Source organism: Musa acuminata, chromosome BXJ3-3, assembly GCF_036884655.1.
Source record: "Musa acuminata AAA Group cultivar baxijiao chromosome BXJ3-3, Cavendish_Baxijiao_AAA, whole genome shotgun sequence".
NCBI classification, from domain to species: domain Eukaryota; kingdom Viridiplantae; phylum Streptophyta; class Magnoliopsida; order Zingiberales; family Musaceae; genus Musa; species Musa acuminata.
This window is the reverse complement of record NC_088351.1, coordinates 30083541-30101699: the sequence shown is the minus strand read 5'-3', so window position 1 is coordinate 30101699 and position 18159 is coordinate 30083541. Positions and strand designations below refer to the sequence as shown.

At 42.4% G+C, this 18159-nt stretch overlaps 3 protein-coding genes and 1 non-coding gene across 4 annotated transcripts; 2 read left to right on the top strand and 2 right to left on the bottom strand.

Moving 5' to 3' along the window:
- Positions 1–246: 246 nt before the first annotated feature.
- Positions 247–1523, bottom strand: LOC135633116 (uncharacterized). Its single transcript, XM_065142226.1, has 4 exons — positions 1412–1523; positions 1145–1336; positions 902–1084; positions 247–784 (listed from the first exon to the last, which is right to left on the bottom strand). Exons 2-4 carry the CDS (start codon positions 1331–1333, stop codon positions 728–730), a joined length of 429 nt encoding a protein of 142 aa, XP_064998298.1. The 5' UTR covers positions 1334–1336; positions 1412–1523; the 3' UTR covers positions 247–727.
- Positions 1524–8673: 7150 nt separating this feature from the next.
- Positions 8674–9994, top strand: LOC103979639 (mitogen-activated protein kinase kinase kinase 18). The gene has a single exon (XM_009395807.3). It carries the CDS (start codon positions 8756–8758, stop codon positions 9977–9979), a length of 1224 nt encoding a protein of 407 aa, XP_009394082.2. The 5' UTR covers positions 8674–8755; the 3' UTR covers positions 9980–9994.
- Positions 9995–10451: 457 nt separating this feature from the next.
- Positions 10452–10523, bottom strand: TRNAG-UCC (transfer RNA glycine (anticodon UCC)). The gene has a single exon. It is a non-coding gene; the product is annotated as a tRNA-Gly (tRNA).
- A 634-nt stretch (positions 10524–11157) lies between these two features.
- LOC135632470 (U-box domain-containing protein 4-like) lies at positions 11158–12728 on the top strand. The gene is made up of 2 exons (XM_065141071.1): positions 11158–12278; positions 12380–12728. Exons 1-2 carry the CDS (start codon positions 11259–11261, stop codon positions 12440–12442), a joined length of 1083 nt encoding a protein of 360 aa, XP_064997143.1. The 5' UTR covers positions 11158–11258; the 3' UTR covers positions 12443–12728.
- The last annotated feature ends 5431 nt before the right edge of the window (positions 12729–18159 follow it).

Sequence of the window (18159 nt, the reverse complement as noted above, 5' to 3'; positions counted from 1 at the left end):
AGTTGGAATCCAAATGATGTATCAGTAGAGACGAAGGATGTGATACATATTCTCTTTCTTAAACATAGGATGAAGAAATATAATATGCCATCTTAGCTTCAAGAAGAACAAAGACGGAGAAGATGGCATAATCCCAAGGAGAAGTCCACAGAGCAGTGAATTCAAACGCCTAACATCCTTTACCGGGGCAGAAAAAGCCTAACATCCTTTGGGGTAAAGCTAGAAGACGATCAGAGGTTATCACGGAAGGGGAAGGTGTGAAGCAGAGAACAGATATAAATCAAAGTAAATGCTTGCCTCTTTCGAGTGTTTTGACTGTCAAAGGCTGCCATAAGTGCAAGCTGTAGAATCTTTTTCTGGGCCTCCTCGAAGCTACACAGCACATTTGCCTTGAATTCCTGACACGGGTAAAGATGCTTCTGTGGAACTCGAGTGCAGTGAGTTATGAGAGTCATATGCACGGAACAACAAAATAAGGTGCCTCTCTCAGCACGTTCGACTGAGGAGCTACCTATATCTCTTCTTTAACTTGTAGAAGCCCAGCTACAGAGAAGAAATCCAAGGTTTATGCTGTAAACAAGCTGTAAATGTTTCTTGATGGTGTTTGAATGATACATCACATCACATTGGTGGAGAGGAGGAAAAGACGGCAGGAGAAACTAAAGTACAAAAATTAAGATCTCATTTGATGCCGAAGCTTGTGTAAGCCATGAGTACTTCCATCTCCTCAGGCAACGCTGTTGAGTCCCATACATCCTGACCACAGAGTCTTCAACAATCTCTTCTGCAAACATCATATCAACAGGTATTTGGTCTATACATATGTATGTTTTTATATATATACTGGAATAAATAAGATCTGCGTATGGGAGGCAGGCATGGGAGTGAGCGATGGTGATACCCTTTTGGGCTTTTGGTGGAGTAGTTCAGGTGGGATCTTGTACAGGTCCTCATCTACAGCCTTGGGAGCTCTTCTAGGCCTTCTTGGGGCCGTTTGGAGTGTCAAATCACTGGCTCTTTCTTGATTCATCTGCTGTTCTTTCCCGAGGTGCTTCTCTCCTCCTCCATGACCGCCCTTCTTGACCTAAAACCGCATGGTAAGGCCGGGTTGAAAGCTGAAAAGATTAGGGTGATGAGTGCGTACCTTTCTGTGGTGGTGGTGATGGTAAGCTGGTCTCACTTGTGTTGACACTTTAAAGAGATCGCCATCCTCGCCAAAGTAATGCCGTCCGATCAACCCAGCCTGCACTGCTGACTCGAAGTACTGGGTGATGGGGAGCTCGTCGCAGTGATCCCAACACCCAAACGCTGGAAATTGGTGACTCTTCGTCATGCTCTGTAACCACAACTAAACACAAACATCAGACCAAGCTTCAGTCTACAACAAAAAACCTCTCGCATTATAACTTACCGGTAGCAGCAAAACTGCGAGCAGTGGTGAAGGAAATGTGGAAGCAATAGTGGTTATATAAGAGAGAGAGAGAGAGAGAGAGATGAATGGAGAAGTAATAGTAGTAGGAGTAGGGAGAGGTCTTTATGAGAAGGACAAGCCATGAAGTGGTTTGGCTTCTTTATTAGGGGAGGTAAGAAGGTCACTGATTGCCACCAAAGACGGCCGGTTCTCTTGCTCGACTGCCTTTTCCCAAGGCCAACAGTCATGGATCTTTTGCACACTCCGAGAGAGAGAGAGAGAGAGAGAGAGCGAGTAGGACTACTCGAGCATCGGTGGCCACGGTGTTGACGTTTTGGCCATCTGCTCGGTTCTCCAGTTAGGTCAAGGAGGGGCCACCCATTGGCGAACCATTCTTTACCTCGGTCGCCATGCACGGTCACGTGAAACCTCGACCCTCCCTTTGAATTGATGAGGTCGACGCAGTCAGTCTCTCACTGACTCACAGCATGTATAAATAATAATGGAGGGAGAGAGAGAGGGAGAGAGAGAGAGAGAGAGAGAGAGAGAGACTTAAGTTCAATAGGCTACTGTAGTTTTGCCATACAAACGTAGATTTGGTACAACTTCAAAGGTGATCATGGCTGTAAGGAAGACTCAGCTATCTATTTATAGCTTTTCTGTTCATGGATTTGGGACCTAATGCATGCATGGATCTTATCTAAATGTGTGTAAGAATTTATTTACACACAAAGTTAAGAATAGATTTATGTATATGCACTTAGAATAATTTACTTTTAATAATAATATAAAAAATAATCATCTAACTCGACACGTGATAGTCATGCCACCAATACGTCATGTCATTATAATCAAAATAAAAAATATATTTTTTTGTTATGATGAATATTTTCCTATTTATTTATTTTTATTTTGAATTTTTTTAGAAATATTATCTTTGTCTCTATTTATATCTTAGATTGAAACAAATTATTATAATTTGTCCCCGCCCAAGGACAATTAAAAGATCAAATTCTCTCTACCTCCTAAATCAAAAGTCTAACTTAGTATCTGAAGCCAAGTTTATCCAACAATAATAACAAATAAAGAAATAATATCCCCACCAATTTGTGAGGATAGAGGTGGGTATAAGCGCATCGACTACTATAAAAAATATGAAAGTTAGAAATCATATACATCACCAAATTAACAAATCCACTTACATGCATATGTTGGGCTGATACTAGTTCAGCATATAGTGGGCTTTAACAGTCTATAGCTTATCTCTCTTTTAACTTAAACCTAGATCTAATAAGGGGGTGTGGTGACTATCAAAATAAAGGTAGAAAACTGTAGCAAACAAAGATAATACGGAAAGATTATTTTCAATCATCTAGATAGTATTCTCATCTCAAGTTAGATCAGATCTATAACTTTCTTACTATAATTACTTGGGAAGATTTTAGATATTATGTATAGTGATATATTCCTTGTATCTCAGTTATTCTCTTGTGATTGTTGTTTATGCTTTGGGTAATAGATTTTGAGATTTGTATATTCATTATTTTCATAATAGATTTTCTCTGGTTTATTATGTGATTTTTATTTTTGGAGGAAATTTTCACCTAAATTTTGATATTATATTTTATTATGATTCTATTTTATTTTACTGTGTATTACGGTATGTTTGTATTTAGAGGAATGACTTTGAGTCCGTTGACTTTTATTTGACACCTGACCTCGCCGACTCGACAACTGATACTAAGCAGACGCATGCAATCCCATACTCGACACGATTCATGACAACAACTGCAGACTTGAGCTGTTTGCTCCTTCGTTGCTGTCTACTAAATGAAAGGGCAACAAGAAGGAGGCGCTGCTGATGCTGCTGTGCTCTCGATCGGTGTGCCTTTCAGGAAATCGCCGTGCTCGGAGAAGAACTCCACCTTCTCCAACATCTTCTCATGCTCCATCTGTCAAATGGTTGGAAGCAATTCATCGAACACAACAGAAACACACACACACACATACATAATGGGATGAAATTATGGGTTTCTCCTACCTCAACAATACAAGAGGACGACGTAATGCTAATATCTTCATATCAACCACGATTTCAAGGAAAACAATGTACAGACATTTGTGTTCTATTTGATTTCATGGCAATACAAGTTTTTGGTTACGGAAGCAATGATACAATAATTCATTATTTTATTGGTTTAGATATTATTTTTTTATTCAATATGCATCATTTGGAATAATCTCTATTTTTTTGAAAGTAAGGCATGTATAAGTTCCAAAATTAAATGTTAAAACTTATAAATGTATTGGTGATAGGGAATATCCCCGCATCAAATGTAGAGCGACACCTGGCAACCACTAAGAAGCTGACGTGGAATGACATAATATGTGTTCGATGGGGAGAGAGGTCGATCTGGCAGACGACGCATGACCAACTCCACGTTGTTTGAACCGACATGTTGACGATATGCAGTAGAAGTCTGCACAGGTCGACTTGCACTATCAAAAACATACGAGTCAATCGTTCGCACCGTCGTGCCAAATAGGCCAACGATCTGTGCACCTTCAGGTCGGCTCCATAGGTATAAAAGTCGGTCCTCTAACCCAGAGAAGGGGATCAAACTCTTTACACTACAAAGAAAATCACTCGCTAACATAAATATCAAAGTGCTCGAGTCGGGAATTCTCCCTCTCAATGTCGATCTGTCAGGTAGAAACACAACATAGGCGAGACGGCTCAAAACCCCCCTCAGGATCCCCGAGAGCGAACCCCTTGACCCGATCTTGTTTCTCTAGCCTCCTCCCATAAGAATGCACTTGAGTAACCTTGTGCTTTCGAGATAGATAGGACTAAGCTGTATCAATTCGTACGCCACGACATAAAGGTACATAACAATTGGATAAATGTTGGAGCTTATAGATATATTGGATATTTTCCTAATAACTTAGGCTCTTGGGATTACTGGTCACTCAATTAAAAGTTTATCAACTATAATTTATAATCATTATTGAACTTGTCATAGGAGAAATCAATAATAAGGGCATAAAATTTATGTTCCATTCAAATATATGTTTTGGGATGCCTTACGATTTAAGATGCGAAAACTGTTGCTGCTTGGATTCGGCTCCTCCATTGGCTTCAACTACAAAACCTGGTCACCTTCCTCCAGTTTTGGACCTGTAGCTCCATCCAATTCTCATGTTGCTGTCGTCTAAGCCTCATACAAAACACATGCCTTTCGTGTACCCATAGCTGCATAGTCATGTGTTCCTTCAACCTCGCTACTGCCCCATTCTTTCTGAGATTATGAACGAAAGTATTTCTTGAACGATTGATATGAACAATCCAAGTACATTGACAGAACTCGCAGAATGTCGTTACAAAGATTCTTAAGCGACCGACGAGAAGGCGAGGAACGATTAAGTATGTTGATGGACTCCATAGAGTCAGATTTTATCACAAAGTTGGAAAGACAAACTTGTTTTGCCAAGCGAAAACCATCCAAAATAACACAACATTCAGTATACATGCAATTGTGACTCTTATCACTATTGGCAAAGTAGAATTCAAAACATGCAAAAGAACTTGAATCAAAAAAGGACTCATTGGATGCACGGTTGTTGAATCTATAATTATGTTTATTCTTCCAAAGGAACCCTAATTAGATGAAGTGTTGATAGTGGACACAAGCAAAGAAGAGGAAACTTTATCTGTGTCGCTACCTTTTTAAAGCCAAACACCTTTCCGCCAATTGGGCATCACTTGAAAAGTTACCACAAGATGGCGTTGAATAAGAATCCAAAAAGATTTGACAAACTCACAATTAAAGAATATAGGAGAGGAGTTCTCTTGGAGATGACAAATGTGACAAACATCAATTTAACAATGGAGAAATATAGATAAATCAGCAATGTAGAAAGGTGATTGATTCTAAAATTGTTTTCACAAGAAAATTTTAATTTTTAGAAGAATATTAAGATTACAAACTACTTTCTAGCCATCTCATCTGTCCTCTTGGTAGGTGGTCTCCTCTTTTAGGTATCTATAAATGCTTTTTGGAGGATGCTAAAAGAGTGGAGACTCCAAACTTAAGTACCATCATAAAATCAACAGAGAGAGATTTTAGTGACAAGAATTATCATAGATCAAGTCAGAGACAATGGAAATGAGAGAAATCATAATAGTTTGATTTGTCTATAATTTGATTTTGGATATTAGAAGCTTGTTATAGGAAAGGAATGTGCAAAGATAATTGAGAAAAGCTAAAGGGGCTTACCAGAAGTTTGAGTAGTAAAATGTATACTTTGTTTGTTCTTATAGATGATTGACATTTTGATGATATTCTAATCTTCAGGCTACCAATAGACCACCATGTTGGATTGGCTTCATCATGCATGTGTGTTTCTAGAAGAGAGAGAGAGAGAGAGAGAGAGAGAGAGTGTGTGTGTGTATAAAGTGATTCTAATCAAAGATGAGAGATGTTGGACCCACATTTCTTGTGGGCACCACGACAGGTGGAAAATCCTATTCCACTTCAACACCTCGTCTGCTGAAATAAAGTCTCATTTGTTGTTGACTTGAAGGAGACCATTGAACGAAGGCGAATCTTGCATGACCATGGGATCCTTGCCTTTAGGATTGGCATGAGGAAGAGGAAGATCAATAGGAGAATGAATGGGACGAAGCATTGCTGGAGGAAAGAAATGGTGACGTCGAGGCTTCGACGTGCATCCAAGAAAGAGATGGAGAAGGCATTAGGTTTTGAAGAGGCACTAAAGGAGATGAAGAGGAAGAAGCGGTGTTAACTACAGAGAAAAAGGGGGAACTACATAGCATTAGTGGGGCAAATTATGGTTGACTGACTCGTGATGTTAGCGATGGAGAGGAGAGGGATCTCCACATAGTGAGATCGGTTCTTCTCATGGGTAGACAACGAAGGGGTGTAGTGGACTTCTCGAGAAAGTAGAGCTGACGAGATGTCGAAATCCACAACAGTTGGCTCCACTTTTTCTGTAGATTGGTTAGTAAGGACAGTAGAAAGAGACGGTGTTGTTGGCAGCATTTGATTTCTTAAGAGCATATCAGGAAACTTGGCATGATCTGAGGACCTATCTGTTGTTGTCATGATCGGCAAAGGAGCAACCATAGTTTTGGGACAATGGAAGATCACCATCCTCAATGATTGGCAATGGAGGAAGAGTGGGAGTGGCCAATGGTAGACTCGTTGATGAATATTGTTAGTCTAAAAAATCGATCGCCAATGAGAAGTACAATAAAAATCTAACCTAATCGTGGTTATAAAACTCGACATAGAATAAGAATCATCCACATAAAGCATGAAAAGATCATCGTGGGATGAGCTTGTGACTCGATCTATCCTACGCTTAAGTTATAAAGATAAATTATAAGATTCTGATTGTTCTTCTATTGTGATCGATTGTTTTTGTTAGTATAACCTAAACAGTATTGTCTACACTCTAATGTTATTTATGGATATTGGTATTGAATTCCGTATCTTAATTCTCAATTAACCTTCATGGTGGGTGGACTTATCCCAATTCTCGACCCACCTTTGCCACACACAAAGGTTGCAGGCAGGAGTAGTATTCAAAGCCAATCAATTCGGCGTAGGCAACCATCGAAATCATACCATGTCATGTCAACTCTCACCTCCTTTTGTGATCTAAAAGCACGCCTTGATTTCGAGGCCGGTCGTGCAATACATCCAATGAATCCATTTCTAAGATAAATAAATGCATAAAGCAAATAAAGTTCTAATCATGTTTTTTTTCTTCTTTTTTCGATAAACTAATTTTCTATCATTTGCAAAGCTCAATTCGATGGTCAACTCACGTATTAACTTATTTAATCTAAATATTATGAGACTAAACGACATATATACTATTATGTTTGATTGCATTATGGAATGGCATGTGGTGCGAAGACAACTGAGTGTGCTGCATCTGCATCAGCTATCCCCATCAAAGAATGACCTCAGCTGCAACACCAACTTTTACATGTAAAAGCCACTAAAACTTTACTTTGCCGGCCATTACTTTGCAGGAGAGAGAGAGAGGTAAAAACTGCTGCAAGGAAGAAGAGATTACTTAGCTTGGAAGCCACACTGATATTTCCGGCCGTGTCTTTTCATTGCTTTCTCAGGTGTCGGCGCTGTGACTTTTGCATGCGGCAACAAATAAATATTTTTGATTTTTTTGTGCTGTTCGACCATAGTCTCATCATAAACCTCCAAGTATTGGGAGAATTTGCAACTCACTGTCAGATATCTGTAGTGTGAGACATGACCAGAGACAGGTCCTCAGTGTGAATCCTCGAAGGACACTGGTCGTGAAGATGACTGAGGTGCATGCATGTGTGGGACTTCAGAAAGGTTTTCAGGAAGCTTGTTTCGGGTCACAGCTTTAGCCTCCCATCATTGCTTACACATAGTGAAGTCAAAAAGGTTATGATCTGCTTCTGCTGCTGTAGCTAATAATGGGGCCACCTAAAGCTCAACACGGTTGGCAGCAGAAGCAATGGTGCCATGAATCATGCCGAGAATATACCCCCAGAAGCCCTGCATCTGATTGCCAAATTATGAGACGTAACGCCAAATCCTCCTCCTTAGATCACCTAGCAGACCATGTGGCTGCAGACGCTCCACAGCAGCAGCATCTGCCCATCTCCACCTCCCTCCATTCCTTTCTGCGTAGATCTATTATTCGGTGGCGTCTTGCTGTCTGTTTGACAGCTCCCAGGCTTAATTCCGAAGCCTTCGGCACCGCCACGCGTGGCCAAATCCAGCCACTTGGATCATCATCATCATCCTTCCCGGGGAGGATGTGCTCTCTTCCTTTACCGAAGCATGCAGAGAGGACAGGTATTATTCCCAGGTGGATCCCCTTCCCCCACCTCGTCCATGTGTTTCCCAGGCGGCACCGGCACAAGCCAACTGTAAAGATCGGATAGACTCAGAGAAGCGAAAAAGGGCAGAAGGAAGGTGATATGCTTTGCCCATTTCATCACGATAGGCTTAGGCAGAAGGAAAAGTGACAGAGAACAACAGGATTGAGAGCTACCTAATGTTGAACAGGTGATGTGTGTGTTGGAAAGTTAGATGGTCAGCTGTTTCTCATGCAGCATGCGTTCACGCTTTCATATTTGCTTGGAAAGAAGGCTATCCATCGACTTCACTTGCGACACGTGGCTCTGTGAACGCGGACGAAGCCACCCCCTTTATATATAGTGCCGATCTCGCCGACTCCCATTTGTTCGGTCCCCTTCCCTCTTCTGCTTTCGTTTGAGCCTTCGCTGTCACTCTCTCGCGTCGAGCTTAAACAAGGATGGCGATTGATGCGTGGTGCCGTGGCCGGATCGTAGGCCGGGGAGCCTCCGCCACCGTCTCCGTCGCCGCTTCGCTTTCGTCCGGCGAGATCTTCGCGGTCAAGTCCGCGGAGCTTTCCTCCTCCGAGGACCTGCAGAGGGAGCAGAGGATCCTGTCTTCGCTCGATTCGCCCTATGTCGTCTCTTATTTTGGCTTCGAGGTTGGCCTCTGCTACGATCTCTTCATGGAGTACGCTCCTGGGGGCTCCATGTCTGACGAGATCAAGAAGCGGGGCGGTCGGCTGGACGAGCTCAACATCCGGTCCTACACGTGTGACCTCCTCCGGGGGCTGGCATACCTCCACTCGAACGGCGTCGTTCACTGTGATCTGAAGAGCCAAAACGTCTTGATTTGCTCCGGCGGGCGGGCGAAGATCGCGGACTTCGGGTGCGCGCGGCGGGCGGACGAGGAGGACAAGGATGGCGGAGGACGCGTCCAACCGAGGGGCACGCCCATGTTCATGGCGCCGGAGGTCGCGCGGGGGGAGGAGCAGAGTGCCTCGGCGGACGTCTGGGCCCTGGGATGCACCGTCATCGAGATGGCCACAGGGCAGCCGCCGTGGCCGCACGCCTCGGACCCCGTCTCCGCCCTCCACCGAATCGCGTTCTCGGCGGCCGTGCCAGAGTTCCCCTGCTGGCTCTCGGAAGACGGAAATGACTTCTTGAGCAGGTGCCTGAGGAGGGATCCCAGGGAGCGGTGGTCGGCAGAGCAACTCCTCCGGCACCCATTCGTTGCGTCTTGGACCTCGAATCCCCTAGATTACCGCTGGGTTTCTCCCAAGAGCACGCTCGATCAGGGCTTCTGGTCGGCGCTCTCGGAGGAGGAGGAGGAAGAAGACGAGGAGTCGCTCGAACAACCAGCGGAGGACGCGTCCGAGAGAATGGAGAGCTTGCTTGGCATTACGCCCAACTGGACGTGGGGCGAAGACTGGGTGACGGTGCGAAGCGACGGCAGGGATCGCAGCGTCGACGAGGTCACCCGCGGCAGCGAGGCTTTCACGGACGTGAGCGTCACGAGCAACAGCGAGGAATTCGTGTTCAGCACGAATCACACAGAGGGATCAAGTGATCGCGCTATTATTAAAGCGAATTGTAATGTTAATGATACAAGCCATGTTGAAATAGCAGAGGGAATAAAAGACCAGCTTGCTTTGATATGTGAATGTGTTCGAATGTGCATCTGATCTGATCTAGTGGAGCCGCATGTGCGTGCCATCGAATGGCCCAACTGTCAAAAATAGATACCATGCGTGAAGTCTCCGTGGGCGGCGCGATAGCACCTTGCGATTACAGTGGTGGAAGCCTGCGATTAAGATCAATGTTTAAGATATGGATATAATAAAGATTAGCTATGGAGGGCCATGATGCACATTCCTAAGTCTCAAGCCACTAGGAAATAAACAAGTACGGGAAACCTACCACACCTACGACGATGCTATGCTCACATTGAGAGAGAGAGAGAGAGAGAGATGTGGAAATTGCGGTTGACGTTCCTAATTTGGTCGTATTCGGTGTCAGCTACCGGCGAGTGGAAGGTGGCGAGCAATTGGACCAACAGTCCGTGGGATGGAGCGCAAATCTTAAAGCAACCCAGCTGGGCTTGCAATGAACGACGTCTCAGATCGCTTTGAATGAAAACAATAGAAATCAAAAAATTGCGTTTGCCGGGAGTCGAACCCGGGTCTATTGCTTGGAAGGCAATTATCCTAACCGTTGGACTACAAACGCTCATTTGACCTATCCTGCACCAGATACTATATCTCCTTTTGTTTATGTTCTTGAGAGAAATTAGCCTGCAGTTGATGACAGGGAACGAGAAACCAATATGACTGTATTTGAATTATCTCTTTTCTAAATTTATAGGTTTATTTGAATTATATTTGTGTCACAAAATAGCAGGTGAAAGACTCGTTAAAAGGCTCGAGTCAAGTGTCTGAATCAGTATACGGTCAACTCGTTGGATGCTACTTTTCCGCTCCTCTCGATTTTATCTTGCGCCCTTTTTGACCACCGATTCCCAGTGTTGACCAACTTTAACCGACTCCAATATCCCACCGATAATAGCAGGACCAGTAAATAACGCAATTATACATTAATTGTTGTAAGGGTATAACTTAACACTGCGGTAAAGGAAGAGGTCCGGGGCTCATCCGTTGGAGTCAGTCGTCTCTATTCCCAACAGAAAACCAACCACAGACGCGTCGAGCCTTTCCCACGTGCGGCCGAGCGCCACTCGGGTTGCCCTCCTCTGCATGGCGGCGACCGTGGCACATAGCACGCGCAAAGCACGTGCGCATCTCATCCCCGCTTCCTTTTAATCGCACTCCCCCCTCACCCCTCCGTTCCCCGTTTGGAAAGCAAAGAATCCTTCGACGAGCCCGCCGGGTTTCCGTTCTCTGGTTCTCCGGCGAATCGAATTGGACCGGGAAGGAATCGAGTCGACTGGCTTCGGTTCGTGATCGAATGGAGAAGGAGAACCCGTCGAGCAATCGATACATGGGACGAAACGACAGCGACACCTCTGGCGCCTTCAGCGACTGCAACAGTGACCGCTCCGGCGAGTTCACCTCCTCCGGATCGCCCACCACGTCGTCTTCCTCCTTCGGCGGCGGCGGCGGCGGCGGCGGGGGACTCCACCGGCTCCTTGTCTCCTACGCCGTTGATTACTCCCACGAGGTGGTGCGCCGGCTCATCTCCGATCTCGAGTCTCCCTCCGCCACCGTCGAGTCCCAGCGCCGAGCAGCCATGGAGCTCCGCCTCCTAGCGAAGCACAACCCGGAGAACCGGCTGCGTGTCGCCGCCGCCGGAGCGGTCGGCCCCCTCGTCGCGCTGGTCTCCCATCCGGATCCCCAGCTCCAGGAGCACGGCGTCACCGCCGTGCTGAACCTCTCCCTCTGCGACGAGAACAAGACCCTGATCGCCGCCGCCGGCGCCATCCGCCCCCTCGTCCGCGCCCTCAGCACCGGCACCCCCGTCGCTCGCGAGAACGCCGCCTGCGCCCTACTCCGGCTCGCCCAGCTCGACGACCTCCGCACCGCCATCGGCCGCTCCGGCGCCATCCCTCCCTTGGTGGCCCTCCTCGAGTCCGGCGGGCCCCGCGCGAAGAAGGACGCCGCCACCGCCCTCTTCGCCCTCCTCGCCTCACGCGAGAACAAGACCCTGGCCGTCGAGGCCGGGATCGTGCGGTCGCTTCTGGACCTAATGGCCGACCCGGATTCCGGCATGGTGGACAAGGCCGCATACGTGCTGAACGCGGTGGTGGAGGTGGCGGAGGGCCGGGCAGCGGCGGTGGAGGAGGACGGCATCCCGGTGCTAGTGGAGATGGTGGAGGCGGGCACGTCGCGGCAGAAGGATATTGCCGTCCGATCCCTCCTCCAGATCTGCAAGGAGAGCGCCATCTACCGCAAGATGGCCGCCCACGAGGGCGCTATTCCCCCGCTCGTCGCGCTCTCCCAGTCCGCCACCAAGAAGTCCAAGGAGAAGGTAACCTCACTGTTTCCGGTGATCCCATTCCCCCCGTCCTTGTCGATTGTTTTGTTTTCTCGTTTGCTTAAAATGGAATTAACAATTCGAAATAAAACCAGGCGGAGGCGTTGATCGAACTGCTACGGCAACCGACGCGGACGGCAGGCGACTCACGCCGCTAATGGACGCGTGGCGCGATTCCAACGCCGGTGGGCCTGATGTAAATACCTGACCCCGATCTTCCGCAGCTTTCCAAAGCGATGAAGAGAAACAAAAGAGCAATTTTTTATTTATATTGTTTATGGATTAGGAGATGCATAATGAACAAAATATTGATGGACTCTAAGCAGCAATGTGTAATCATGCGATGGATGCTCGTTCTTGTGGTCAACCAAATGTAATATGTATGTGTACCTTAAATTGTATACGTTTCGTTCTTGCAAGCTGCACTTCTATGTGTGTCGTCAATGACTTAATTTTATTGATAGAATAATTATATATATTTTTAATTAATAATAAATATAATTTTTTTATTAAATTATTTAATGATTTAAAATATATTTTTATCGATAGAATCCATGATAATATATTATCATAAATTTTATGATTTAAAATTATAATAACATAATATTAAAAGAAATATGATAATTTTATTTTTCCTCAATAGTAAGTTTCAGCAATGAGAAAGGAAGAATTTGCAGGTAGTCAGTCTAGTCTACTAAAAGATCTTGTGTTCCTTTCTCGGGAGCTTCTCATTTGATGGAATCGTTAACTCCAAGACTGGGCTGACAGTTGATGATGTCAAGAAAGACCAACTAACTAATAGGCGTTTGACTTTAGACCGACCTTTAAACCCAATCCAAACTCTCCACCGTAGTTGACTTCAGCAGGAGCAGTTGACCCCCGCTACAAGATAAGAGGCTGAAATAAAATTTGATTTATATTTTAGATGCACAAAAAAATGTAGGCATAATGTGGTCAAAATGTCAGACCTAAGACCAGAAGGAAGAAAAGAAGCTTCCACAGGAGTCATCAGAAATCCAAGACAGCAGTCAAAATATCCATCCATCCACAAAACCCTACCAACTAATATCGACCACATCATCTGTCAACATACGATTAATAGGTAATTTCCTATAAACAGTTATCGAATTCATTCGAGGTAGCAAAGCCTCGACATTTGGTTGACTTTTGACTTTTCTTTTTTTTGGGTGGAACATGGAGGCATCAACAAGTTTTAAACCCTAATGACAACCTTCTAGAGAAGGGAACACATATTAAAAAACTATTAACGTTCAGCAGAATGGATGCTACCGTATCAGTCACCACTCGCCGTTGTTATTATTTGCTCAGACGCTTGTGAACAACCTTATGCTTATATGATTATGTACGAAATGTGCATGGAGAAATATTCCACGGCACAGTCTGACTCGAGAACGAAGGAAGATGATATCACGTGACATGCACGTGGCTGAGTTGAGTCCGAAGATGTCCTCTCCCGCGACGGCCACGACCAGACAGACTCAGTCCTGCAACGTGTCATCGGCCAAACTGACGCGCAAGCCGAGTTGGTGGGCCCCCACTTGGGCAGGCGATTACTTGAATTTTTATTGTTCACCGATAGGAGTCTATATACAGATTATAAAATATACTAATTATATAGTTTTTTAATCAATAATAAATATAAAATATTTATCTAAATCATTTCATATTGTAAGAGATATGTTGAGATCATGATCATCGTTGTTGATAGAATCATGATCATATATTATAATAAATTTTATGATTTAAAATTATTATAATATATCATCTAGATATTATGAGGATCATGATAATTTTATCAGGGTTTATTTTTCAATAATATTCTTTCTAATATATCTTCTCAAGATAGCACTCCTATTAAAGGCATTGATCTTGGACTAAAGCAGAATAAATTACTAATGAGACAAAAACTTGATAAGAGTATCTACAAATTGATCGGGGGATGAAACATGTAACTTACTATTTTGAATTTTGTCATGAATAATGTGAAAATCAATAAGTATGTACTTCATTTGAGAATGAAGTACAAGATTAGCACATAGATATGTTGCTATAATATTATCATAACATATAAATAGAGCATCAAAGAATATGATAATTAATACATATAACAATGATTGAATTCAACAAAGCTTAATAGTTATAGAGGCAATCGTTCGATATTCAACCTTTATAAAAATCTCATAATAAAGTATTATTTTTTAAAACTTCAAGAGATTAAATTGTGATCATGAAATACGACATAAGCACTAGTATATATCATATTATTCTTATTATATGTCCAATCGACATCTAAAAAGACATAAAAGAATAAAGGAGAATCTTTTTCGGATAAATAAGCTATAATTAATAGTACCCTTTAATTATGAAAGAAGACGTTTAATAATTATCTGAAAGTAAACTTATGCATAAATTAAAATTATTTATTTACTACGTATGTAATATCTGGATGAGTGAATGTTAAATATTATAAATTGTCAATAAATTGATGATATTGAGTAGTATTACTGTGATTAGTACTATTATATAACGAAAGAGGAACACTTGTAGATATTGACATAATAATAATATTAGCTTAAATCATTTTGGTATGATTAAGAAGATCATGAATAAATTTCTATTTGGAAAGAAATAGACCATTTAACATGTGGATGCCTAAACACCAAGAAAAAAAAGTTGAGGGACCTCATATTCTTGATAGAAAACTTATTTTCAAGTCGTTGAATAAATTGATTAATTATTGCTTGTTTATTACTGATAATAATTAAATCATCCACATAAATAAGTTAAAACATGATTATACCCTAATGAGAATAAATGAATAATTTATTAGAAAATCTAGGGGTGACACCATATGTGTAATAAAAGAACAGAAAATAAAATCCTTAAATTTTCTAAAGATGTGTTCGTCGTTGTATGAAGACCATATATGAGATAGTTATATTACATATGTATATCGTATATCCATGAATTTCTACAGATCTATAAGAGAGGATAAAAGAGGTCAAGCGTCCTCCTCTTTAGTGGTGATCCACATAGTAGGGCTACGACGACAGTCCTCAAATCTTCAAACCTGCTATGTGAGGAGGAGAAGGGAATAAGAGAATAGGAAGTGACAACTAAGAAAACCTTTGACATATGAGTCTTTGGTTCCCTCTTATTTATAGAGGTTCATTGTTAATTTAACCCTAATGGATCCTGCCCTATTGTGTATTGGATCTTCATCCAACTACCAAAGCCTCTTAGATTAGTGGATGTCAATCCAATATCTCTCGTTGGTTCTTATTTGATCACATCTATATGATCTAATAATTCAGGGGCTAATTGGATATCCAACAAAATAAGGGGTCTGACGGATATCTCATATCTAAATCTTTATTCGTTGTAACGCCTACCATATGTGTGTGACCCTCTAAGCTCAATATCAAGCTGACTATGAGTCATACCTATCAGAACTCCTTCTAGCTCAGTGAATTATTATCTTCATAATAATTCACTCGACTCATCGACTGCGGACATACTATGACACCACGCCACAGTCCTTAAATGATACAGGGGAATCCAATCCTTTGGACATATCTATCCTCAATTACCGTGTACATATAATCCCTCATCCATCTAATACCCATGAGACTGTATACCGAGCATGATAGTATTAGATCTATACAGTTTCTACTCGAGTCTCGCTCTAATTGGATTTTCTCATAGAATTATTTCTCTATAAATCTGAATGATCATAGCTAGGGATTTGTCTGAGCAAAAACACATGTGATATTCTTCTCATGGCACCGAGAGTGGATGATCCTTTATCGACACTCAATAGCCCTCGTAAGGTTGACTACTACTCTTGATGACCAATTGTGCTAGGTCTAGAACTTCCAAACCCTGTAAGTCTGGTATCAAAGAGTGGAGTACTCATATAGGACATCCTTGATGCCTCAAGTCTAAGGACCAGATACACCACTAGGACTACAGAATCACTGTCTGACAATAAGATATCATAAACTATCCAACAATCTATAAGCAGATCAATTAGTGAACTTAGTCTCCAATTAGCACCTGCACTATATCCATAGTGTCCCCACACGAGCAGCTATGAGACTAATTGCATCCATCATATGGATAGGTATACATCACACCAATATGTCCAGTTATCTCGATGTCCCTCTCGAGTAACCTATGATCGAAATTATTTAGGATTTGTGTTTAAAGATGAATCAGTCTCATTGTCGTGATCCCATCATGATCTAATTCTCATTGCATAGATCCATGGACATCATAATATATTCATGCAATAGACAATATAAAGTGATAAAATACTAAATAATAATAATAAGCAAAAAGATTGTGTGTCAAGTCACACGTGCCATCACTTACGTGATTGGCTTATAGGGCACCTATAATTAGCAATCTCTTACTTGACCTAAAGCCAATCACCTTTGTGTCTGATCCCCATCAGATCCCTATGACGCTCATGGACAATATGAGACAATGGCTTTGTTAGTGGATCTGCGATGTTATTTTCAGATGAAACTCTTTCCACTACTACATCTCCTCGGGTCATGATCTCTTTGATCAGGTGGAACCTCCTCAGAACGTGCTTAGACTTCCGATGAGACATGGGTTCTTTCGCTTGAGCAATCGCTTCGTTGTTATCATAATATAAGGGAATCAACTTATCGCTATCCTACACGACTCTCAAATCTGTGATAAACTTTTTCATCCAGACTCCATCATTTGCTACCTCTACTGCAACAATGTACTATGTCTCTGTGGTCGAGTCAGTAGTAGTATCTTGCTTGAAACTCTTCCAGCATACTACTCATCCATTCAGGGTATATAGATATCCCGAATTTAACTTGCTATCATCAAAATCAGATTGAAAACTCAAGTTCGTGTAGCCTTCAACTCTAAGGCTACTACCTCCATATACTAGTAAAAGATCCTTAGTGCTTTTCAAGTAATTAAGGATGTACTTTATTGCTTTCTAGTGCTCCAAGCTTGGATCCACTTGATACCTACTCGTGACACCCAAAGCATATGCTATATCAAGCCTGGTACATAGCATGACATACATGATAGACCCTATCCCTGAGGCATAGGGTATCATATCCATGTTCATCATTTCTTCAGGAGTCTTTGGGGACATACTCCTAGAAAGTAATATTTCATATCTCATCGGCATGTGACCTCTCTTGGAATTTCTCATGCCAAACCTTTTGACAATAGTGTATATATACTTGGGCTGGGACACCCCAAGCATCCTCTTAGATCTATCTCTATAGACCTGAATCCCCAAGATATATGATGTTTTCCCTAAGTCCTTTATGGAAAAGTGTCTAAATAACAAACCTGGATATCATTCTTACATCATTCCTAATAATTAGGATGTCATCCACATATAACAAAAGAAGATGATAACGCTCTCACTTACCTTCCTGTATACATAAGGCTCATTTTCATTCTTAATGAAGTCATAAGATCTGATTGCCTCATCAAATCTTATGTTCCAACTTCGGGAAGCTTGCTTTAGTCCATAAATGGACCTAAGCAACATACACACCTTAGTTAGACAATCCTTGGATATGAATCCATCATATTGAATCATATATACCTCCTCCTCGAGGTTGTCATTAAAGAACATGGTTTTCATGTCCATCATAGTGTGCTACAATAGCTAATAGTATTCGGATGGATTTTAGTATGGCTATAGGTGAGAAGGTTTCGTCATTGTCCACACATTGCCTTTAATGATACCCCTTAGCCACTAACCTTGCTTTATAGGTCTCTACCTTTCCATATACTCTAATATTTTTCTTGAAGATTCACTTACAACCAATGGTTATAATACCCTCAA